Source organism: Spermophilus citellus, assembly GCF_964194105.1.
Source record: "Spermophilus citellus genome assembly, chromosome: 1".
Taxonomy (NCBI): domain Eukaryota; kingdom Metazoa; phylum Chordata; class Mammalia; order Rodentia; family Sciuridae; genus Spermophilus; species Spermophilus citellus.
The window spans coordinates 9,183,461-9,204,666 of record NC_138182.1 but is presented as its reverse complement, the minus strand read 5'-3'; the positions used below and the strand labels follow the sequence as shown (position 1 = coordinate 9,204,666).

The window sequence follows — 21,206 nt, the reverse complement described above, 5'->3', positions numbered from 1 at the left end:
TTCATGTGGCATCTTCTCTAACTCTGGATGGGTTTGATGGTATATTTTTACTCTTGGTTCATCCATCTCAGTTTTTGAAGACCTATGTACTTCACTGTCTACTTTGGTACCAGCTGAGACAGGTAAAGGAAACAAAAATGTGTGAGCTCTACTTTCATTTTGTTGGTTGTCTTTTAGCAAAGATTTTACATTGCATTCCTCTTTCCCCCTGTGGTACAGATTGCTATGCTTGATGACATTCATCATTTGTGAACAAACAGGCTTCTTTGCCTTCATAGCTACACGTTTGGGACTCATGAGAGCTTGACTTTCTGGAAATTTCAATACATCTCTCTGCCTTCTGGCATCAGATAAAGAAGACACCATTCCCAATGTTAGGAAATCTCTTTGCACCTCATCATCTTTCTTAGCAATATGACTACCCAGTTTCTTTAAAGAATTTGTATCCCATGGATTGCCAAACACTAAGCTCCCTGAGTTGATAGGTAGGATATTTTGATCAACTGTGTATTCTATAACTTTTGGCGAACTTACATTTTCCTCTCTTTCCTCACATTGTGGGGAAACTGCACTGTGAACATCTAGCATTCTTATAGGATCCCCATTAGATATTGTATTATACTCTATTTCATCAATTAAAAGTTCATCAAATGTTGCCCTCTCTGATTTTGGACATGGAAACTTTTCACCTATTTGATGTAGTATGTTTTTTTGAAGTGGAATGTTCTGTAGATTTTTAATTCGAAATGAAGTCACTGGAGGAGAACAAAAAACCTCTAGAGTATTTTCTGAAACTGTTTTTTGCTGTATATCTTGCTCTGGAATAAGCAGACTTTGGCCTTTTCTATTTTCTGCACTCTTCAGGAATTGTGGACTTTCTTCAAGTAAAACTTCTTTGCCCTTTCTTTCTTCTTCATTTTGCCATCTTGTTTCTAATGTGTTGCTTGACACAGTCCATTTGTTAGAGGGATCTATATATAATCTTTTCAGTTCATCTTGCTTTAACTGTGTAACATTGCTTGTTTTTCTTAATGGGCTTCTTGTTGATTCAGCTTTTTTATGCATTTTGATGCCAGGTGAAACAAGTGTGGGAAAAAAGGTATTCATAAATTTATTTGATATATCTTGACATGTTTCTTTGGTCATGTTTTTCAAGATGAATTTCCTTTTCTTTCTACAACTAAGGGCACAATATCTAGTGATATTACTTCTCTCAAAAATTAATGGCATCTGTGTTTTCCCAGTTATGGATTTAGCATTTTGTACTGCATTTCTTTGCCCTTTAAATTCAAACGAAGTAGGCATGGAAAAATCAAGAGGCTCTAGAGTTCTGTCTTGTACGTCCTTTTGCAAACACACCTTTCCCTCTGCAGTAAGACTAGCAAATTCCTTCCCAGTGCCTCTTTCAAATGGGATATGACCATTTGTTGTATCAATTAAAAGTTCACTAACTGATTTTTCTGCCATTGGAGATGAAATCTTTCCACTCCATATATCTTTTAAGTCTTGTGATTTTGTTCTTTTTGGTAGCTTCTCAAATGAAAATGTATTTGCAATAGAATTTAAGCTACTTTGTTCAGCAACTATTTGATGCTGCAGCTCTAGAGGTGTAGAAAGGACGTCTGGGATTTTGTTGCTTGCTGAAGTCTTCAGTTCTAGATCTGATTTAAAGTTAGTTGCCTTTATTCCATGAGCACTGAAGCTGAAGTGTTGGGACACCCGCAAGGCTGTCTCTCCACCTTGATCTATTATATCTTTAGTGCCATTAGGGCTCATGTCCTCGTCACCCGGATGTGCATGTGGTTCTGTCTTGTTGAGTGCTGACTGCTCTTGCTGTTGTAGCCCATTGCTACTCTGTGTATTCTCCAGCCTCTTGGTCTCTTCCACTCTGTCACATACTTTTGTGTCAAGCAGCACAGGCATGAGAAAGCCAATGGCATTTAGGAATATATCTGCCACAGGTTTACCTTGTTTAGTTGTTGTTTCAGAGTTGAATTGCCTTCTTTGGCTTGGTGTGTGACGTCGTCCTGTGATATTAAATGTCTGGGAGAGTGGTGTCTTCTTTGCCTTCAAAGTGATGCATTTTGTTCTCATCTTATGTCTCCTTTTCATTAGCATTAAGTTGCTTCTCTCTCTTTTAGATACAGGTAAAGCAAGTGTGGAGGAATCCAAACACTCCAAAATCATTGCTGGTATTTCCTGTACTGATATTTTCTTTTTCTCTACTATTGGATCTTCCAGTATGACCATATGAAACCCAGAAGATATGATGCTGCTACAGCATGATAAAAATTCAACAATCTGTGTCATTAGGGTCTTTGGAGATAAAAAATTTTTTCGACAACCACTCTGTGGAATATTAAATATCTTCGAAACTGGTAGTTTTTTTGCCTTCATAATTATCCATGTGGGACTCATTTTTCTTTTTATGACTCTAGATGTAAATGTCTTTCTCTGCCTTTTGGATTCAGGTAGATCAATTGTGGAGAGTCTGGAAGATTCCAGCATAGCTGCTGCCTGTAGATCATCTTTAAACCCTGCTTTTTCCTCTTTACCTTGGCTGTGCGGTTCCCTCACATGCTTCCCGTCGACTGGGATGCCATATTTTTCTGTGCCAATTATATCTTCACCAACTGATGATTCCTCTGAGTTTAGAAAAGGAATCTTTAAACTTGTATATATCATGCCATTTTGAGTCTGGAGGTCTTTCTTCAGGTTCTGTCCTTGCCCTGGATCTGTGGGTTGAATCTGCTGTGGGACATCTTGTTCTGTAACAATCAGAATTTTCCTGCTTCCTTGGTTTTTTGACTTATAATGGTCATGATCCTTCCTCTGGCCTGAATTGAATACAAAATGTTGACTGTATTGTGGAATTACTTTTAATAATGCTTCCTGTTTACTTTTTTCTTTCTCTTGATCTTGAAGCTTGGTTTCTTTGATGTCATCTGAATTAACATTCATTTGCTTTACTTTTGTAGAACTGAGTTGTTTTTCTCTTGTGCCTTTTCTTCTTTCTATTTTGTTGTACATATTAATATCAGATGTAATAGTTGCTGAAGAGTACATTTTATCTGCTACTTCTTTATTTTGATACATGTCTTTCATTTTAGTTAAGTTCCGTACTGATTTTTTCCTACAGTTTGGACTAGTACTACCCTTGATATTGAGCATGTCTGAAACTGGTAATTTCTTTGCCTTCCTAGTTCCATATTTGGGATTCACTTTAGTTTTCATCTCTGAAAATTGTTTGAAGTTTCTCTTCCTTTCAGATGTAGATAAAGCTGGTGTGCAGAAAAGAACGGCCACTGTTCCTTTATTTTCATTACTATCAGCCTGTTCCTTGTGACAGCTTACATCAGATGGGGCTCCACCTTTTTTTGCAGAAACAACCTTTGCATCCCTAGATTTTGGAGGTGAAAACCTAACCCAAGTCTCCAGCTTTTCAGATTGAAATTGATCTAGCATGGGGCATGAAATAGAACGCCAGATAGTTGGTGCAGGATGTGTCTGTGGTTGTACCTGTGTATTTGTACTTCCTGGTTGATACAATTTCTCACCAAATTCAACAAGGCCATGATGTCTCTTCTGATGTGTGCTGAATATGAAGCCATGTCTACTCCCTGGAAGCTGTAAAGCTTTAGGTTCCCCTTCCCTCTCCTTTCCACATTTCAATCTGTTAGAGAAACTACTCATATAAGTAGAATCTAGGCAATATACTTTTCTTCCTCTTAGTGATTTCTCTTGCATTAACTGCATATAACCAAATCTTGCTATTCTTCGCACATTTATTCTCCCCACAGTTAAACTTCTCCTCGTTTCGATGTTGGGCAAAATGGTCACCTTGGAGAGAATGATGTCCCAAAATGTATCTGCTGCATTTTTTCTTTGCTGTGGGCCTTTCATCTTCATTTTAATATTACTCTGCAGTTCCTTGCTATATCTGCCATTAAGCGTATTTAAGATTGATGGCTTTATTTCCCTCATAGTTCTAAGTCTGCGACTCTCTGGTCTTTGCCTCCTTGCTAATCTTAATGTCTTTTTCTGCCTTTTAAATTTAGAAACACAGGGTAATATAACAGAATCAGAAGACTGCAGGATTGTCACTTGCACATCCATTGGTACCTCTGAATTTTTTTGCATAAAATATGAATCTAGTTCCCTGTTAGGGTTTCCACCAGATGGCAAGCCACAGTATATCACTGTGTTAAATTCATCACATGATGAGTTTCCTGCTTGGAGAGGTGGAATCTTAGGACCCATAGGGACATCTATGTCATTTTGCATTTGGTTGGGTTTCCATAATTCAACTTCTGTGGGATCCTTTTTGAGACTAGCCTCCAAAGTAGTTTGTGGCAAAACTGCTTGGTGCTGCACACCTTGCCCAATAATAGGTAGCTCCTGTGTTAAGCAGATCAGTGGTAGCTTTGGTTCATCAAGGTGGGTTTTCTTTATTTGACAGGCATCAGACCACAGGTGCTGGCTCTCCTGTGGAGCTACTTCTAGGGAAGCTTTTTGTTCCTCCTCTTCTTGGAAAACCTCTCTCTCATGGACTACACTACTCTTAGCAAAGACATCAATATACTTTTTACTTGCCAGTTCTCCTTGCTTCATGTGAGCTTGAGAGTACTCTCCTGGTAGTGTTTCATATATGGGAGAGTAGAGGGCGTTTAGACATTCGGGTACCAAATCTTTAATTGGGTTTACCTTTTTAACCTTGTTTTTAAAGTCCAATTTCTCTCTATGGCTGGTGATACTGGAAATTTGTGAGACTGGTGGCTTCATTTTCATGCATTTGAATTTCACTGTATTTGTCACGTTTGCAAATCTTACTCTGTTTTTCTTCCTTTTAGAGCCAGACTGCACAGGCATGCAGCAAATAAAAGTTTCTGGGGAAGTTTCTTGTAAATCTTTTGGTAATTCTGCTTTTTCTCCTGCAAAATGGTGATCCATTTCCCTTGTATCACTCCTAATACTTGGAACATTATTTTCTTTTGTTTGATCAAAAGGGTCTCGCCTTAGTGATTTTTCTGATATTGGAGGAGATATCTCCAAGCCTGCTGTGCACTGGAAGTCAGTCTGTGTTGCTAGGCTTCTCTTCAAATTTTCAGTGTGAGGTGGAGCCATTCTAAGGGACTCAACAGACTCCTTCATGGTTTCAGTAAATGGGACTGGTTGATGCATTTTTTTCTCTGCTTTACTCTCCTCCATTGTATGTGCATAAGGGACTGCTTTTGGTAGATGGTCTCTGACCTCATTCACTTCATCTTGCAAGTTAGCTTTTAGTGTGTTTTGAGATTCATTTTCCTTATTAACATGGGATCTCTCTTGTATGAGACTGATATGAGTGATTTTCTCTGCATTTAATCTGCAATCCATTCTAGCATTACGCAAAATAGACAAGTGAGGGTAGACATCCAGGAGTGCGTCTGCCAAAATTTTGTCTTGCAGCATCTTCTTAACTTTAAAACCGTCTCCCATTTTTTTCCTATGGCTTGGAGCATCATGTCTCTTGGTACAAAGCATTAATGAATTTTCTAACTTCTTTACTTTCATAATTGCATGCCTGGCATTGAGTATATTTTTTGTTCTTGACAGTACTTTTCTGATTTGAGAAGACTTCATAGCAACTGCAGGTAAATCTCTTTTTAAGTGTTCCTTTTCCTCTGTAATATGACCATGCAATGTCTTTCTGGGGTTTCCACCAAAGGGGACCCAACATGCCATTGTTTCAATTAAATATTCACCAGTTGGCAAGTTCTTTGGAATGATAAGATTCATATGATCCATAGCACTTTCTTTGCCTGCAGATCTGTCTGTGTTTTGCTTCAGTTTCTCAACTTGAAATGAATCCATCATGGGGCATGGATTCGTCTCCAGAATAGTTTGATTAGAAAGAGTTTGTGATGGTATTTCTTGCTCTTTATTTTGAGATTTTCTATTTCCTGAACAGATTTGTTCCATTTCAAATTTGACATATTTGGGCTTTTGCTTCAGCTGTAGGCTGAACCTAAAGTCTGGGGTCAGCTGAGGAGCTACTGCTTGTTCCTCTTTTTCCCCTTGTTCACTATCATATTGTTGTGGCTTTTTAGAAGCAGAGCTTCGAATGTATTTTGCCTTCTTTGTTCTCTTTGCATCTGGCAATTTTTCTTCCTTTGATGCTGAATGACTTCCCTTTATTATTATTGTTGATGTATCTGTCTTGGCTTTTAATCTGCCGTGCATTTCCACATTGGTTGGTTCAGTGTAAGTGGCATTATCAAATGCATCAGATGTCCTTTCATCTTGATGCATATTTCTTATAAAGCTGCCAGTGTTGCATTCCAATTCCTCTCTTTCACTCAGGTTACCATTTTCTGAAATATTAAGTCTTAAAGGTTTCTTTTGCTTCAGATTGACACTTTTAGTACTCACTGGACTTTTTATGCCTTCTGAGTCTTCACTGATTATATACTTTTTGGTTCCTAGGGAAATGAGTAAATTGACATCTGACATTTCTAGAACAACTTCCAGAAAATCTTTTTGTTGCTGTGTATTTTCCTGTGGAAAACACCTCTGCATATTTAGTGTAGTGGCTGCAAACTCCTCTCCATTTGAAAGCGGTAGACGGGACTCCTCCTTACTTGGTAGATCATCCTGCACTTTCATGCCTCCGTTTGATTTCATCTTAGGAGATGAAACAAGTTTCTGCACAGGTTCCCCTGTTGTTTCTTCTGAAGGCATATCATGGTTTGGAATGTGTGGGTCAAGTGTTTGCTTAAGGTCTTTAGGAGACTCTGTACTCTTCTGGTTTGCTTCTAATAATGTGCAAGATGCCTTTACTTCTTCAGTGCTGACTGTGAAAGATTGTTCTAGCTCAGGTAACATTTTGGGTGAAATGTTTTTTAGTCCTATATTTTCTTTGTCATACAGTTTTACATTTTTAATGATACCTGGGTTTTCTCTCTTAATAGAATCCGCGTACTTGATTTTCTTTTTATCTGGTGACTTATTTTGCTTTTGCAGAAAATATCCACATTTTGGTAAGCATGGCATGCCTGTCACTAGTTTTTTTCGGCAATATTTGTTAACATGAGGAGTACTAAGCCTGGAGATAGAAATAAGATGCGAAGTTATATCTGATACATCTTTTCTTTGCTGTAATTCTTTCTTAACAGTGTTACTCTCACATTCTAACTCATTCCTGTTTTTTGAAGTGTGACATATTATGAATTTTGATTCGTGTGAAGGAGTTTTCTTTGCTTTTAGAGATGGAACTTTAAGACTGAGTTTGCTTTTACAATTTGGTGCTTTTCTTCTGTTTTTCTGCCCTTCAACAGTAGGTGGAAGGAGCATTGGGCTACATAAAGAATACTGGTTTATTTCTGATAAAGCAACTTGTTGCTGGTCTTTTGGCTTTGCTATCTGTAGTTGTGACATATCTTCAGCAATTGACTGTGGACTAAAAGTTAAAACTAGATATTCAGCATTCTTACAAACACTTTCTTGCACGTTGATTGAATTTTTAATCTTGTTGGAATCTTCAAACCAAACAGAATATTGGGCCTCATCTAAGTATTCATCAAATTCTAGACCCTTGATTGAATCTTGTGCCTCAACACAATATGGGGCTCCAGTATAATACAGGCTCCTATCTGTATCTTGGGCCTGGAAGAAGTCTTGTGTGCTGCTGTAAAATGGTTTCTTCATCAAATCTTGAGCCTGAGCAAAATAGCTAGCCCTGATATCAGACTGGCTGTTGACTGATTCTTGGATGGGAACAAATTGTTGGGCTTGATTAATAAATTGTGTTTCATAAAACTCTTGATTCTGCATAGCATTTTGTTTTGGAAAAAAATCTTGTGCTTGGGCAGAAATATCAATCTCAACAGAATGTTGATCCTGAATCAATGACTCTTGAGGTCGGGAATACAGATAATTACTTATAATTTCTAATGCTCTCTGTTTTAAAGGAATTTGATTTCTCACATTTTCTTCCAAAAGTTTAACTTGGTCTCTAGAAAGAAATAAAAGGGCAGGAGGGCATGGTGCCATATTGAGATCTTCATTTTCTACAGTGAATATACAAGTTTTTGAAAGCCTATGATCAGAAGAAAACCTTACGTTTTTATTTTTGTTGGTTTTCATTATTGAAAATAATTTCTTTGAGGAAAATTGTACTGCTTCATATTCATTTTCTGGATGCTCTCTATCACTAAGAAAAATTTCCTTTACTTTTGAACAAAAGATTGACAAAGGTGAGCTGGTCCCAACTGAAGATGGCATGTGACTTTCACAAAAGTGACTTCCTTGATATTTACTTTCATTGGTACCTGCCCATATTATTTCCTCCTCTGATAAAATTTTGTCTCCAAAGTTACCTTCATTTTCTTCATATGTAAGGGATGAAGTAATTCTTTCTGAAAAGACATCAACTCTGAAATAAAAGAAAAATGTGCAAATGAACTACCAATTAGAACATATTTCTCATAAGGACTCACTCTAGATAAATGAAGCTCAGTACCATATACAAAAAGAGGTCAATATAATGATGAAAGGAAAGATTACAAAATTACAGACTATTACAAAATATTTCACTACACAGTTCTCTTCATTTAATAAATCAATCAACTGTGATTTAAAAAGTGAAAGAAAATCATGTATATATCTCAGAGAATGAGAGAATTTTTATTGTAACTTCTCTCAAAATCTATTTTTGACAGTAATGAGTCAAAGTGGCCAGATAAGATTGCACCCTTTAATAAAGAATATCAATCTTTTTCTGTTCTCTATATAAAATTTTAAAAGTAAGAAAACATCCTTATGGAAATTTAATAGGTACAACAGAAACTGTCCAATCATGTAATCTGTAGCTTTCTATAGACAGAAAGAGTATCTTAAGAACAATGATTAATGGAAAAGCCTACATCTGGGGGAAGTACTTCTCAGTACAATTTTGGATTGGAGTCATGAAGGAGAAACATCCATGGCAGCTGACCTGCCAACATCCCAATATCCATCTACCTCAAATGATCAGTCTCAATTTAATGAGTGCTCAGACCAATAGCATTACTTGGAATGATGGTTAATGTTACGAGTCATGGTGCCCAGATAAGTGGTCAAACATTATTCTGGATGTTTCTATGAGGGGATAAGATTAATAATTAAAGCACTGAACTTTATAGGTAAAGAAGACTGCTCTCCCTAATGTAGGCAGGTCTCACATAATCAGCTGAAGGTTTATAGAACAAAAGAATGGCCTCTCCAGAGCAAGAGAACATTCTGCCAATATAGTTCCTGTATTCATACTGCAGATTTTAACCTGTTAGTTGCCATAACTGCATAGACCAATTTCATAAAATGATTCTATTTATATATACAAACACATCCCATTAGTTCTGCTTCTCTGCTTTTTCTTATCCTACCTGTGCTGAGTCAGAAGCTCTGGGCGTAGAGTTTAGTTTTATTTTTATCTTTTAGGTTTTTTTCCCTCCATACTAAGGGGTTATATCCAGGGGTGCTCTATCACTGAGCTATATCCCCAGCTTTTTTTTTTTTTTTTTTGGATAGGATATCAAATTGCTAAATTGCTGAGATTGGCCTTAAAGTCACAATCCTCCTGTCTTAGCCTCTAGAGTTTCTGGGATTCTGGGCATTATACCACTGTGCCCAGCTAAAAATCTGCCCTCTAAGCAATTCTGATGCATGATAAATTTTGAAAAAAATCCCCATTTCATGAAAGAACAAATCTAAAGTGAAAAACTGAAACTAAAATAGGCAAGATAACTCACTAGCTATTTGTGAAACACAGATTATCTCCTAGTTTCCTGGAGATGTGACCTTACTTTCATTAATATCCTTCAATCAAAAAAAAAAAAAAAAAGTAAAGGTAGCATATGAAATCATCATGGTTTATGCAAACATAAAATCATTTGTTAAATCTCATTAATTTGGATTTGGCTAATTAGAATTTGGGATATTTTAGACTATGTTACAATACAAAAATATTGGGTGAATATTTAAAATATGTTTTGTAGCTTTCAAGTTCCCTCAGTTGTTATTTTTTTAATCTAACATACAGGCTGTGTTATGGGTTGAATCGTGTTCTCCAAAAATTCATTTGTTGAAGTCTTAACTCTAGTAACTCACAATATGCCCATATTTGGAGACAGGGTTTGGAATGGGAAATTAAGATTAAATGAGGCCATATGGGTGGTTCCTAATTCATATGACTATATTTGGATATATTGTATTTCACTGAACAATTGTCATTTTATGCTTTTTTTTTCTTGGCAAAAAAGTGGGGGTGCAACATTATGTGAAGGGTTCTTTTTTTTTCTTTTTAAATTGTGCGGATATTACTTAATCATGTATTACTAAACTGTATACTCATGAATATACATCAGTGCAGCAGCGATGGTTATGCTGTGAAATACAGTAAGGGCTTAAAAAGTAACAAATTTAAACTAAGGTCTGTAGGAGGGGCCCTAATCCTATATGCCTGGTGCCTTTTAAAATAAGAGAGAAATTCTGAATTTAATAAAAATAAAAATACACTGCATTTAATAAAAAAAGGCCAGAGGATGAAAAAGGAAGTGAGATAGGGTGAAGTTAATCACTTAACAAGCTAGACCTAAAGAACTCAAGATTTTTTTGCATTGTTGAATGCACATTACTGTCTTAACCCAACTCCAATCATGACTCTGTAGATGCTGCTGCATCTGCTCACAACCCCACACAATCCAGAAGCAACAAAAACTTCTCCTTCTGGCTTGCCCTCCTATCCTACAGCCTTCCTGCTTCTTGTAATCATGATCCTCCCGCCTAAGATGTAGGTTCAATGTAAACAACTTAGACCTGCCTTACCCACATTTTAATTAAAAAAATCTTTAAATGCTCTTAATTCTAGTCCAGAGGACATTTTCCCATCTGCTTACCTAATCTTGCTGCGGGGGGCTATGGGAACTTGTCACAGAACTGGTCTGTCCTTTCCGGCTAGCATTTGTAATGGTTCAATAAGCCCTTTTTATTCAGAGTTCTCAGTGTTAAGAGTTTTGATGTAACTCTTACTAAGAAGAAGAATTTGGACAAAGAGACATATGTGTATTGAAAAGAGACCAAGTGAGGACATAGCAAGAAAGTGCCTGCCTGGGGTTGGGGCTGTAGCTCAGTGGCAGAGCACTTGCTGGGCACGTGTGAGGCACTGAGTTCGATCTTCAGCACCATATAAGTAAATAAATAAAAATAAAGGTAACAACTAAAAAACATATATATTAAAAAAGAAAGAAAGAAAGTGCCTGCCTGTAAGTCAAGGAAAGAGGGCTCAGGAGAAACCAGACCTGCTGATACAATTCTGTTTTTTATGTCACCCAGTCTGTGGTACAATGTTATGATAGCCACAGAAAACTAATACAGGCTGTACATACCATTTTTGTTATCTATCCATTACTTTTAGTATATAGTCCTTGGTACCAAGGTCTGTCCTTACAACTAAGTCAATGTTTTGCATCAAAATGTGTACTCTCCAACACACAGACTACCTGAGATAATGAGGCTCAGGCTAACATAGGAATCAAATGTCCAAGAGATAAGTGTAGGAATAGGTATGATCTAATCCCAGGATAAGGAAATCCTAAAACAAACCATTCCCCAATCCAATATAAGATCAGTAGTTTTCCTTGCTCACTGAAATCATGCCAGGCCAGCATGGCTTTCCCTGCTTTCACATATCACCTTTCACAATTTGTTATGTTATTGTTCATTATTGAAGAGCAACCCCCCCCAAAAAAAGAAAAAAGAAGGCAGGAATCTCTGTTTTGCTCACTAATGTACCTAAAGAGCCTAGAACAATGCCTGGCAGTAAATATTGCTGTGTAGTCAGTCGTTCCCCACCAGGCTTCTGATTGCTACCTTCCTCTAAAACAAGCTGATGTGAATATACAATCCAACCCTTTCCTCAATTTCATATAACTGAAATAAACTACTCATAAATGTGGCTGACTTTACTGAGAATCTTGAGGCAGACACAGATTGGTTTTTATAGGAATGGATATAGCCTACTTAAGCACCAGGTATGTCTTCCCATTTGTGAAATGTCCTTTAGCCTCTGCCTCACCAGAAAATCTGCACTGGCCTTTGAATTTAATAGGAACACCCAGTCTTCCTAGGAAAAGACTGATAGTTGTATGGCCGGCCATGTTAAGTAGTAACAGAGCTGGTTTTAAGTCAATTAAATCCATCAATGGCAGCTCAATAGTCAGTAAAAAATAAACATCCAATGTGCTTTTAAACTATTTTATCAATGATAACTCACTTCAGGAAATACACTTCTAAAACCAACAGTCAGTGACAGGTTCAAGCTTTGAAAGTCAAGTAACTGATAGTAGATTCTCCAATGATATGCACTTATAGGCAATGCCAACTCTGAAATAAGCAATCCCCTAAATCCCATGTAAAACCAGCAATTTGCTTTCTTACTGAGATTATGCCAAGCCAGTTTGGCTCCTCTGATTTCAGAGGTGGATCTATCCTTCAGGCCACACAGACCTGAGTCTCACACCAATTTCAATTGCATCTCCTTCCTTTATGTGTTGCCCCACTTTTCTCTTTCTTCCATTTTATAAGCTAGAAAAAAATCTACTCAGTGGGTCTCTAATGCAGTGTACTAACCATTTTGTGGTTTGGGCTTCTAACAATATTCAAACCCTTCTATTTCAAACTAATCTTTTAAAAAAATTTATTATTATTAAATTTTATTTTTTATTTATATATGACAGAATGCATTACAATTCTTATTATACACATAGAGCACAATTTTTCATATCTGGTTGTATACAAAGTGTATTCACACCAATTTGTCTTTATTCATGTACTTTGGATAATAATGATCATCACATTCCACCATCATTTCTAATCCAATGCCCCCTCCCTTTCCCTCCCACCCCTCTACCTATCTAGAGTTCATCTATTCCTCCCATGCTCCCTCTCCCTATCCCATTATGAATCAGCCTCCTTACATCAAAGAAAACATTCAGCATTTGGTTTTTGGGGATTGGCTAACTTCACTTAGCATCATCTCCTCTAACTCCATCCATTTACCTGCAAATGCCATGATTTTATTCTATTTTATTGCTGAGTAATATTCCATTGTGTATATACGCCACATTTTTTTATCCATTCATCTACTGAAGGGCATCTAAGTTAGTTCCACAGTTTAGCTAGTGTGAATTGTGCTGCTATAAACATTGATGTGGCTGTGTCCCTATAGTATGCTGTTTTTAAGTCCTCTGGGTATAGCCCGAGGAGAGGGATAGCTGGGTCAAATAGTGGTTCCATTCCCAATTTTCCAAGAAATCTCCATACTGCTTTCCAGATTGGCTGCACCAATTTGCAGTCCCACCAACAGTGTATACAAGTGTACCTTTTTCCCCACATCCTCACCAACACTTATTGTTTGTGTGCATAATAGCTGCCATTCTGACTGGAGTGAGATGAAATCAGAGTGGTTTTGATCTGCATTTCTCTAATTGCTAGTGATGATGAACATTTTTTCATGTATTTGTTGATTGATTGTATATCATCTTCTGAGAAGTGTCTGTTCAGGTCCTTGGCCCATTTATTGATTGGATTATTTGTTTTGTTGGCGTTTAGCTTTTTGAGTTCTTTATATACCCTAGATGTTAGGGTATGGGGGGGGGGTAAAGATTTAAGACTCCTGTAGTGCAAGAATTAAAATCAAGAATCAATAAATGGGATGAACTCAAAAAAGTTGAATCAATAAATGGGATGAACTCAGAATGGTGTGCAATTTAAAACTTAAATGAGAAGAACTAAAAAAGTTCTTCTCAGCAAAAGAAAGAATCTATGAGGTGAACAGAGAGCCTACATCTTGGGAGCAAATATTTACCCCAAAACTAATCTTTTAAGATGCTATTTCAAATACAGTTCTGTCCCAGAAAGGAAATTCTGGTGCTAGGATAAAATATCTGTGCTTTGTTACAGATGTCATTTTAACCAATCTTGATAATAGACCTAACAGTTTGTTCTAACTCCTATTTTGAAAATAAGGAGAAGGGGGTATAGTGACTTTAAACTATTAGCCCAAATCCATGCCATCAGTTAAGAGGCAATATGAATTTACACCATTTTTATTCCAATATTTGGGGTTTTCCCCACATGATGCTGCTGCTACAGGAGCTGTATCTCTTCCCTATTACTTCTCTTTATGTCATTGCACTAATTTCTTCTACTGTAGCCCTTATTCCCAAGACCCCTCTGATAATACCAAAACTATATATACTATCTTTTTCTTATAATATCTACCTATGATGAAGTTTATTTAAATATTTATTTGTGGTGCTAAGGACGGAACTCCCTAGAGTTTAATTTATAAATTAGGCCCACTAGTAGATTAACAACAATTAATAGTAAAGTAGAAAATTTAAAAAAAAAATTTAGATGTTGACGGACCTTTTTTATATTCATTTATTTATATGTGGTGCTAGAATAAAATCCAGTGTCTCACACATGTGAGACAAGCCCTCCACCTTGAGCCACAAATCCAGCCCCCTAAAGTAAAAAATTTAAACAATATAGTATAATAAAAGTTATGTGAATGTGGTCTCTTTTTTTTTTTTCAAAAAATCTTGTTTACTTTCACCTTTTCACTTAAAGAAAACACTGTTTGGCTCCTCTTTTGCATATCTACTATTGCCAGCCTCACTGCTCTCATAAAGATGACTTGAACAGCTCTGTGATACTGTAACAGTCAAGCTGATATCCAGGACAGCTACTTAGTGGCTAACAGGAAGATGGCATATAGATAGCCTGGATATGCTGGACAAAGGGATAATGCACATCTTGGGCAGAACAGAGAGGGTTGGCGTGAAATTTTATCATGTTACTCAGAATGGTGTGCAATTTAAAACTTAAACTGTTTATTTCTTGAGTTTTGTTCATTTTTAGACCATGGTTGACACTGGGTAACTGAAATCACGGAAAGTAAAATCTCAGTTCAGGGGTGACTGCTTGCCCTCCGTTAGTATCCCCTAGAACGGAGCTACTGAAGAATTAATCCTGCCTAGATAGGAAAGGAAGCTTGGCATGAAGAATGGGCAGGCTCTTGTCTCCTTAACTCTGAAGGAGAAAATCTTTCTCTCCCATTTCTGTGGAGATTTCCTCTTACCTGTGAACCCTTTGGCTTTGAATTCTATGTGAAGCTTGGGTCATAGTGTTCGCCTTAGCCTTGAAATGCCTCAAACATTGACTCGGTCAGTATAGCCGGGTCTATTCTGTGGGACTGAGGCGCCACACTCACATCCCAGCTCCCCACCTGTCCCAACACAGATCCTATTCACCTGTACCTTCAGAGAGTGCTCCAGCTTCTTAAGATACCCACTTCATAACTTTAGCTGCTAGGACTCAATACTACATAAAGTGACCTGAATAAATTTTAAAAGCCCTATAAACTGGCACATTAAGAAATTAGACTAACGCAAAGCAATCTTTTATTCATTCTTCAAAAAAGATAGTGGAATGAACCCGACATAACTTTCCTATGTTTATACATGAATACACCACCAGTGAAATTCCACATCACGTACAACCACAAGAATGAGATTCTAATTAAAATATGTCATACTCTGGGTGTGTACAATATGTCAAAATATACTCTACTGTCATGTGTATAAAATGAACAAACTAAAAAAAAAAAAGAACAAAGACAAAGAAAACAAAATAGCAACAAACTTTGGGATCTACAAAGTAGATATGTACTAACTCTTAGCACACAATTTTTGGAGTTTTCATTTTCTTTCATCACATTCACAGTTTTCAAGGTAACTAATCAGTTAATGTGCAGAATGTTGTTTTGTCTAGTGATTTTTCATTATTAGAATGACATTATTCGTGTTCGTAGAGAAACAATAGTATATTTTCTTCTTAGTGCCTCAATACATGTTATTGATAATTGATAATTCCCAACTTGATTCTTGGTTTACATGTGTTGTCTGACAGATTTAACTGTTAAATTCATTATTTTTCCCTTTGTAATTAAGCCATTATTTTGAAGCTATATAAATATCTTGTTTCTCATAATAATTTCTCCACCTGGTTTAATCATGCAATGGCAAATTTTGCCTGTATCAATTATTACTGTGATGTTTGTTTAGTGAAAGTTTACTTTTTTTTTTCAGTTGTTGATAGACCTTTATTTTATTCATTTATTTATATGTGGTGCTGAGAATCGAACCCAGTGCCTCACACGTCTGGCAAATGCTCTACCTCTAAGCCACATCCCCAGCTCCGATAGTTTTCTCTTTTTTAATTATTTCTATATTCATCAAGTGGAATTTTGTAGTAAACATCTATCTGGATGCCACAATTTGATTAACTGAATGCAAATATGAACTTTTAGATATTTTTTTTTTTTAAAAAGTGGTCTTGCTAAAACACAAGCTCCTATGCTTTGAGCAGCTTTCGGTGGTCACTGTCTACAGAGTCTAAGCCTCTTAACGTGGTGTAGAGAGCCCTTCATGATTTGATCTTGTCTACCCCATCACATCCATCCCCCACTACTATCCCTGACTGTTAATATTACAGCAACTCTGAAATAACTGTCCATTTCTTTCACATAGCCTGCTGTTTCTTACTTCTTCACCTTCACTCATGTCTGGAATGCCTTTCTTATCCTCCTCACTCTCTATTTCAGGCTAATTTTCACTGGTCCTCTAAAATTCAGCTCCAGCATAACCTTCATGAAACCATTCCTGAGATCCTAAGGCTGGTGTGAGTACCTCCTAAATGTTGTCATATTTGTCACTGTTACTGCACTGTAAGGCAAGTAGCCTTTGTGTATGTCTCTCCACAAAAATATAAGTCTCTTGAGATCAGAGAGTATCTTACCTTTAATAACCCACGATCAAATATATATAGTGTCCATTATATAGTAGATACCTAATAATGGTTGAACAAATTTCGATGAAAACAACTAAAATATTGATAGCAACCATAGTAGTGATGATGTCAGTATTTCATCCCTAGCACTGAGCCACCTTTAGCATGCTGATAAGATTCTGATCTTATAAAGTCCTTTTATGTCAATTTTGTAGCACCTAGTGTTGACCTGGTCCACAGTAGATGCTAAATGAATTTGCCTATTTTCTCTCTAATGGAGTATAAGAAGTGGTGGTAACAACTGCTTTGTGTGTAGTGCGAAAGAATTTATAGTAAGAAAGCAAGTCAGTGAGTCTCTCCAAGCTTCATTCCTCCTTATCGGTAAAAACAAAAATATTACCTACCTTGAAGGATCTTACAAATACGCAAAAAGTCCCTAATACGACTTGGAACTAACAATCACTTAAAAGAAATGTTAGATTGAATTCTAATGTTGAACAGCTATAGTACCTTATACATATGAGAAAATCTTCTGAAATTTAGAAGGAAATGTACTTTTTAATAGAATGCAACCAAACCATTTCATTTAATTTCAAAATGTATCACTTACCCTTCATCAGAAGATGGTGGAATGATGGACTGATTCCCTAGAGCTAAATGGGAATCAAAAAGTCACAGTATTAGTGGAAGTAATTGATGCTAAATAAATTTCATATTAAAATATGAAATTCTGTGATATTTACCAAATTTCTTCCTTTTCAGGCAACTACTATCTTCACTCTATTCCAGGAGAATAAATGAATAAATAAATGTTATTAGTAAAGTAATCTAAATATCAGTTAAAAAATGGTACTAATTATTCTGATGTGTAATTCTGAAAAATAGGAGTGGGAGAAGTCAACATTTGTTCTTACCTCCCAGGAAACTGAACTATCTATTTCTGGAAGCACCGTCTTCTTAAAGAACACACAAATTTTTATGAGTATTATTTCAAAAATAATGCCTAGGAAAATTATAAAGAAGATTGTTGTCCAGTCATTTTGAAAAATCCAGGACTCTAGAAGGTCCATTAATGTAAAAACTGTATTATCTTCCAATGTACCCTTCACTTCATTTTTAAAATAATAATATGGCTTTGACATTTTAACATAGCAGGTAAAATAGATTGGTATCTCATTCAGAATTTCTCCACTTCAGATGCTCCAAAACACAAAAGTTGGTATGTCCATCTCATAATCACATGCAGAAAAAAAACTTCAGTGCTGTTCAGTGTCTTATCAAATGCAGCAATGATTGCTCTGGGCCTCAGTAATGTGAAGTACGTGTCACAGTGGGTATTGAACTGAGCTCATGTCAGCTTTCTTCAGCAATAATGAAAGTTCACTGGGGAGACATGTACAGTGCTATAGTTTTTTTTTAATTAAAAAAAATTATAATCAGTCCAGATGCCCATCAATGGATGAGTGAATTAAGAAAATGTGGTAAACACATACAATGGAGTTTTACTCAGCCATAAAGAAGAATGAAATATGGTATTTGCTGGTAAATGGATGGAAATGGAGAATATAATGCTAAGTGAAATAAGCTAGATTCAAGGGTTGAATGTTTTCTCTCATATGTGGAAGCTAGAGCTTAAAAATAAGGAAAAGGGTGGCAGGTGAGGATGGATATCATAAAGATATAGGGAAGGTGAGTAGAAAAGAACTTGGAAGGGTAGAAGGAGGGATGGGAAATGGGAAGAAATGTGGAGTGAATTTAACAAACTCACATCATGTGCATATATAGATAAACCACAGGGAATTTTACTTTTATGTGAGTGTGAAAAGCACAAGTGTGAGGGGAGGAACTGGGAATGAAACGGAGTGGGTCATATTTCAAGAATGTATAATTCTGCCGGGATGAACTCAGCTACTATGTATAACTAGAATGCTCTAATAAAAATGATAATAAAAATTATCCTCTATTAATTTCATAAACAGAAATGCAATTCTAAGATGCAATTCCTTAGCACAGTTGGACTATCCACTCTTACAGTTCAAAAAATATAAATAAACTTGAATTGGTAGAAGGCATTTGATATAATCATTTCTATTATGATCAGTAATAGTGTATTTTATGTTTCTTTGTGGTAAGGAAGATATAGTCCTTTCTTAGAATGAATGTAAGGTTGACAGGTTTAACAAATAAAATACTGGATGCCCAATTTAATTTGTATTTCAAATAAATTCCAAATAAGCATTTACTATAGATATGTGCCATTACCACTATGTAAATTGAGTCTATTTTTAGAACACTTCATTTTATATTTCTTTTTGTTAGAGGGCTCTGCTGGCAAGTTTCCCTTCAACAATCTATTGATATGCTGAAAAACAAAGTAAGACTTTGAACCAGTCCATGGCAATTCCAAGGAGCTACTTGTGATGTCCTTTCAATGTCAGAATTAAGGGTGGGGCAGAGGTAGCTCTTAGTACTGCCCACTTGCCTAAGTCTAGAGGGCTGGCCTGTATGTTTCCTGAGCATACAAAACAAGTTTAGTCACAAGCAGAGTTAGTCTTAGTAATGAATACTGTTCCTTTGAAGGTAAAACATTTCCTTTGGATATGAACAGTTCCTTCTTCAAAGGAACAGTACTCCATACCTCCTCTGGCTTTACTTTTGCAAGATGGGTTAAGGAAAGAAGTACTATTTGTTCTACTGGAGTAAATGGTTCAGGCCTTCTCTGAGCACAGTGAAAACTGACTTGAGTTCTTATTTCCCTTGAGTACCAAGGATCACAAATATCATAATTTACAGTCAACTGTACTATTTGTCCAGGTATCTGTAATCCTCAGTTAGGTTAAACTTGGGTTTTGTATTTACAAAAAATAGTGCTCCAGAATGTATGGTAGGTATTATTTAGCTCTGGATGAAACTTTAGCAATTTTTCTCAATTTTTCTAGCACTGTAATAAAGCACACCCTCTTTTCTGTACCCTCCCGCTTATTTAAGCTGAGTGATTTTTAAAGACCATCCCCCCCCTTTCTTGAGTTTTTTTATTTTAGTTTTATTGGGGGGGGATTTTATTCTGCTTAGATTTTCCTTTAAAATTTAAAGCATCTAGTAAAAATTCAATTTCTTTCACCTACTTTCAGAAATTCTAATTTGCTTAATGTTAACTTTCATAAAGGGACTTTGTTATTTCAATACTTTAGTTACTTAAATCCTTCCAAGCTTTATGATACTGAGTCCCTCACTAGGATCCCATTGCATAGCTTATAAAAACTGAAAAGGAGCTGCTGCTTACTGCTCCTGATAGAAAATTAACATGGGTTAATATTATTCCCCTCCAGTGCTTCACTGTTTTATTACTCATGTTCTTATTCTTGCCTACTAACGAAAGTATAATCGTCTATTGTTCAGCACAGATGCTTCTATCCCTTGTACTAGAACTGATTTAAAAAAAAAAGAGTGCTAAAATAGATTTAAACAATCATGAAGTTAAAACAAGAACATCAGAGAAAACCCATTTCTAACAGTAATAAAGAATAGAAACTACAAGAAAACACTCAAAAAAAATTCTAAAACTCTATATACCAATGTCACATTATTTTTCTGGTGCTCACTGCTAGGGCTCAAACCCCAGGCCTCGCAAACACAGGGAAGTGTTCTACCTCTAAGCTATATCACCAGCTCATAGAACTTTTTAAAAAATTTTTTTGCTTTAAAATATTTTATTAGATTTTTTTTTCATAACACTTGTATAAGACAAAATATAGAAGAACACCTATGCCACTGACCTTCTATTCTTGCATAAAAAAGTAAAATAAAAAATAAATTATAGATGAATACTGTCTACTTGATATACAAGTGTTCTCAGTTTAGAACATGGAACATGTATGTTCCTAGAATCTGCCTAATATCAGATAGAGAACATCCTTAGATTCAGCAAAATCCTAAATATTTCATACAAGGAATACATCAGAACCCCTGCAGGCAACTGGTAGTGAAAACATGAAGCTGGATGGGTTGGGGAGGTGCCACACAGGATGGAGGGGAAGCAGAAGAGTGGATCACTGGTTTCAAAGATCCTCAGAGAAGGGGCTGGGGTTGTGGATCAACAGTAGAGTGCTTGCCTTGCACATGTAAGACCCTCGGTTCGAGCCTCAGCACCACATAAGAATAAATAATTGAAATAAAGGTATTGTTTCCAACTACAACTAAAAAATAAATATTTTTTAAAAAATCCTCAGAGAAAAGTTGGGAGAACATAGTACTTATTGAATACATATTTTTTTCCTCCCAGAACTAGGGGTTGAAACAAACCTAAGGCCTCCAAATACTAGGCAAGTGCTCTACCA

General features: G+C 36.3%; 1 protein-coding gene across 1 annotated transcript; it reads right to left on the bottom strand.

Annotated features, from left to right (window-relative positions):
- Window positions 1–98: 98 nt before the first annotated feature.
- Window positions 99–20,221, bottom strand: LOC308652585 (leucine-rich repeat transmembrane protein CCDC168-like; the record flags this gene model as incomplete). Its single annotated transcript, XM_081300540.1, has 4 exons — window positions 99–113; window positions 1,360–8,413; window positions 17,480–17,522; window positions 20,218–20,221. The coding sequence occupies 4 exons, from the start codon at window positions 20,219–20,221 to the stop codon at window positions 99–101; spliced, it is 7,116 nt and encodes a 2,371-aa protein (XP_081156666.1).
- Between the last annotated feature and the right edge of the window lie 985 nt (window positions 20,222–21,206).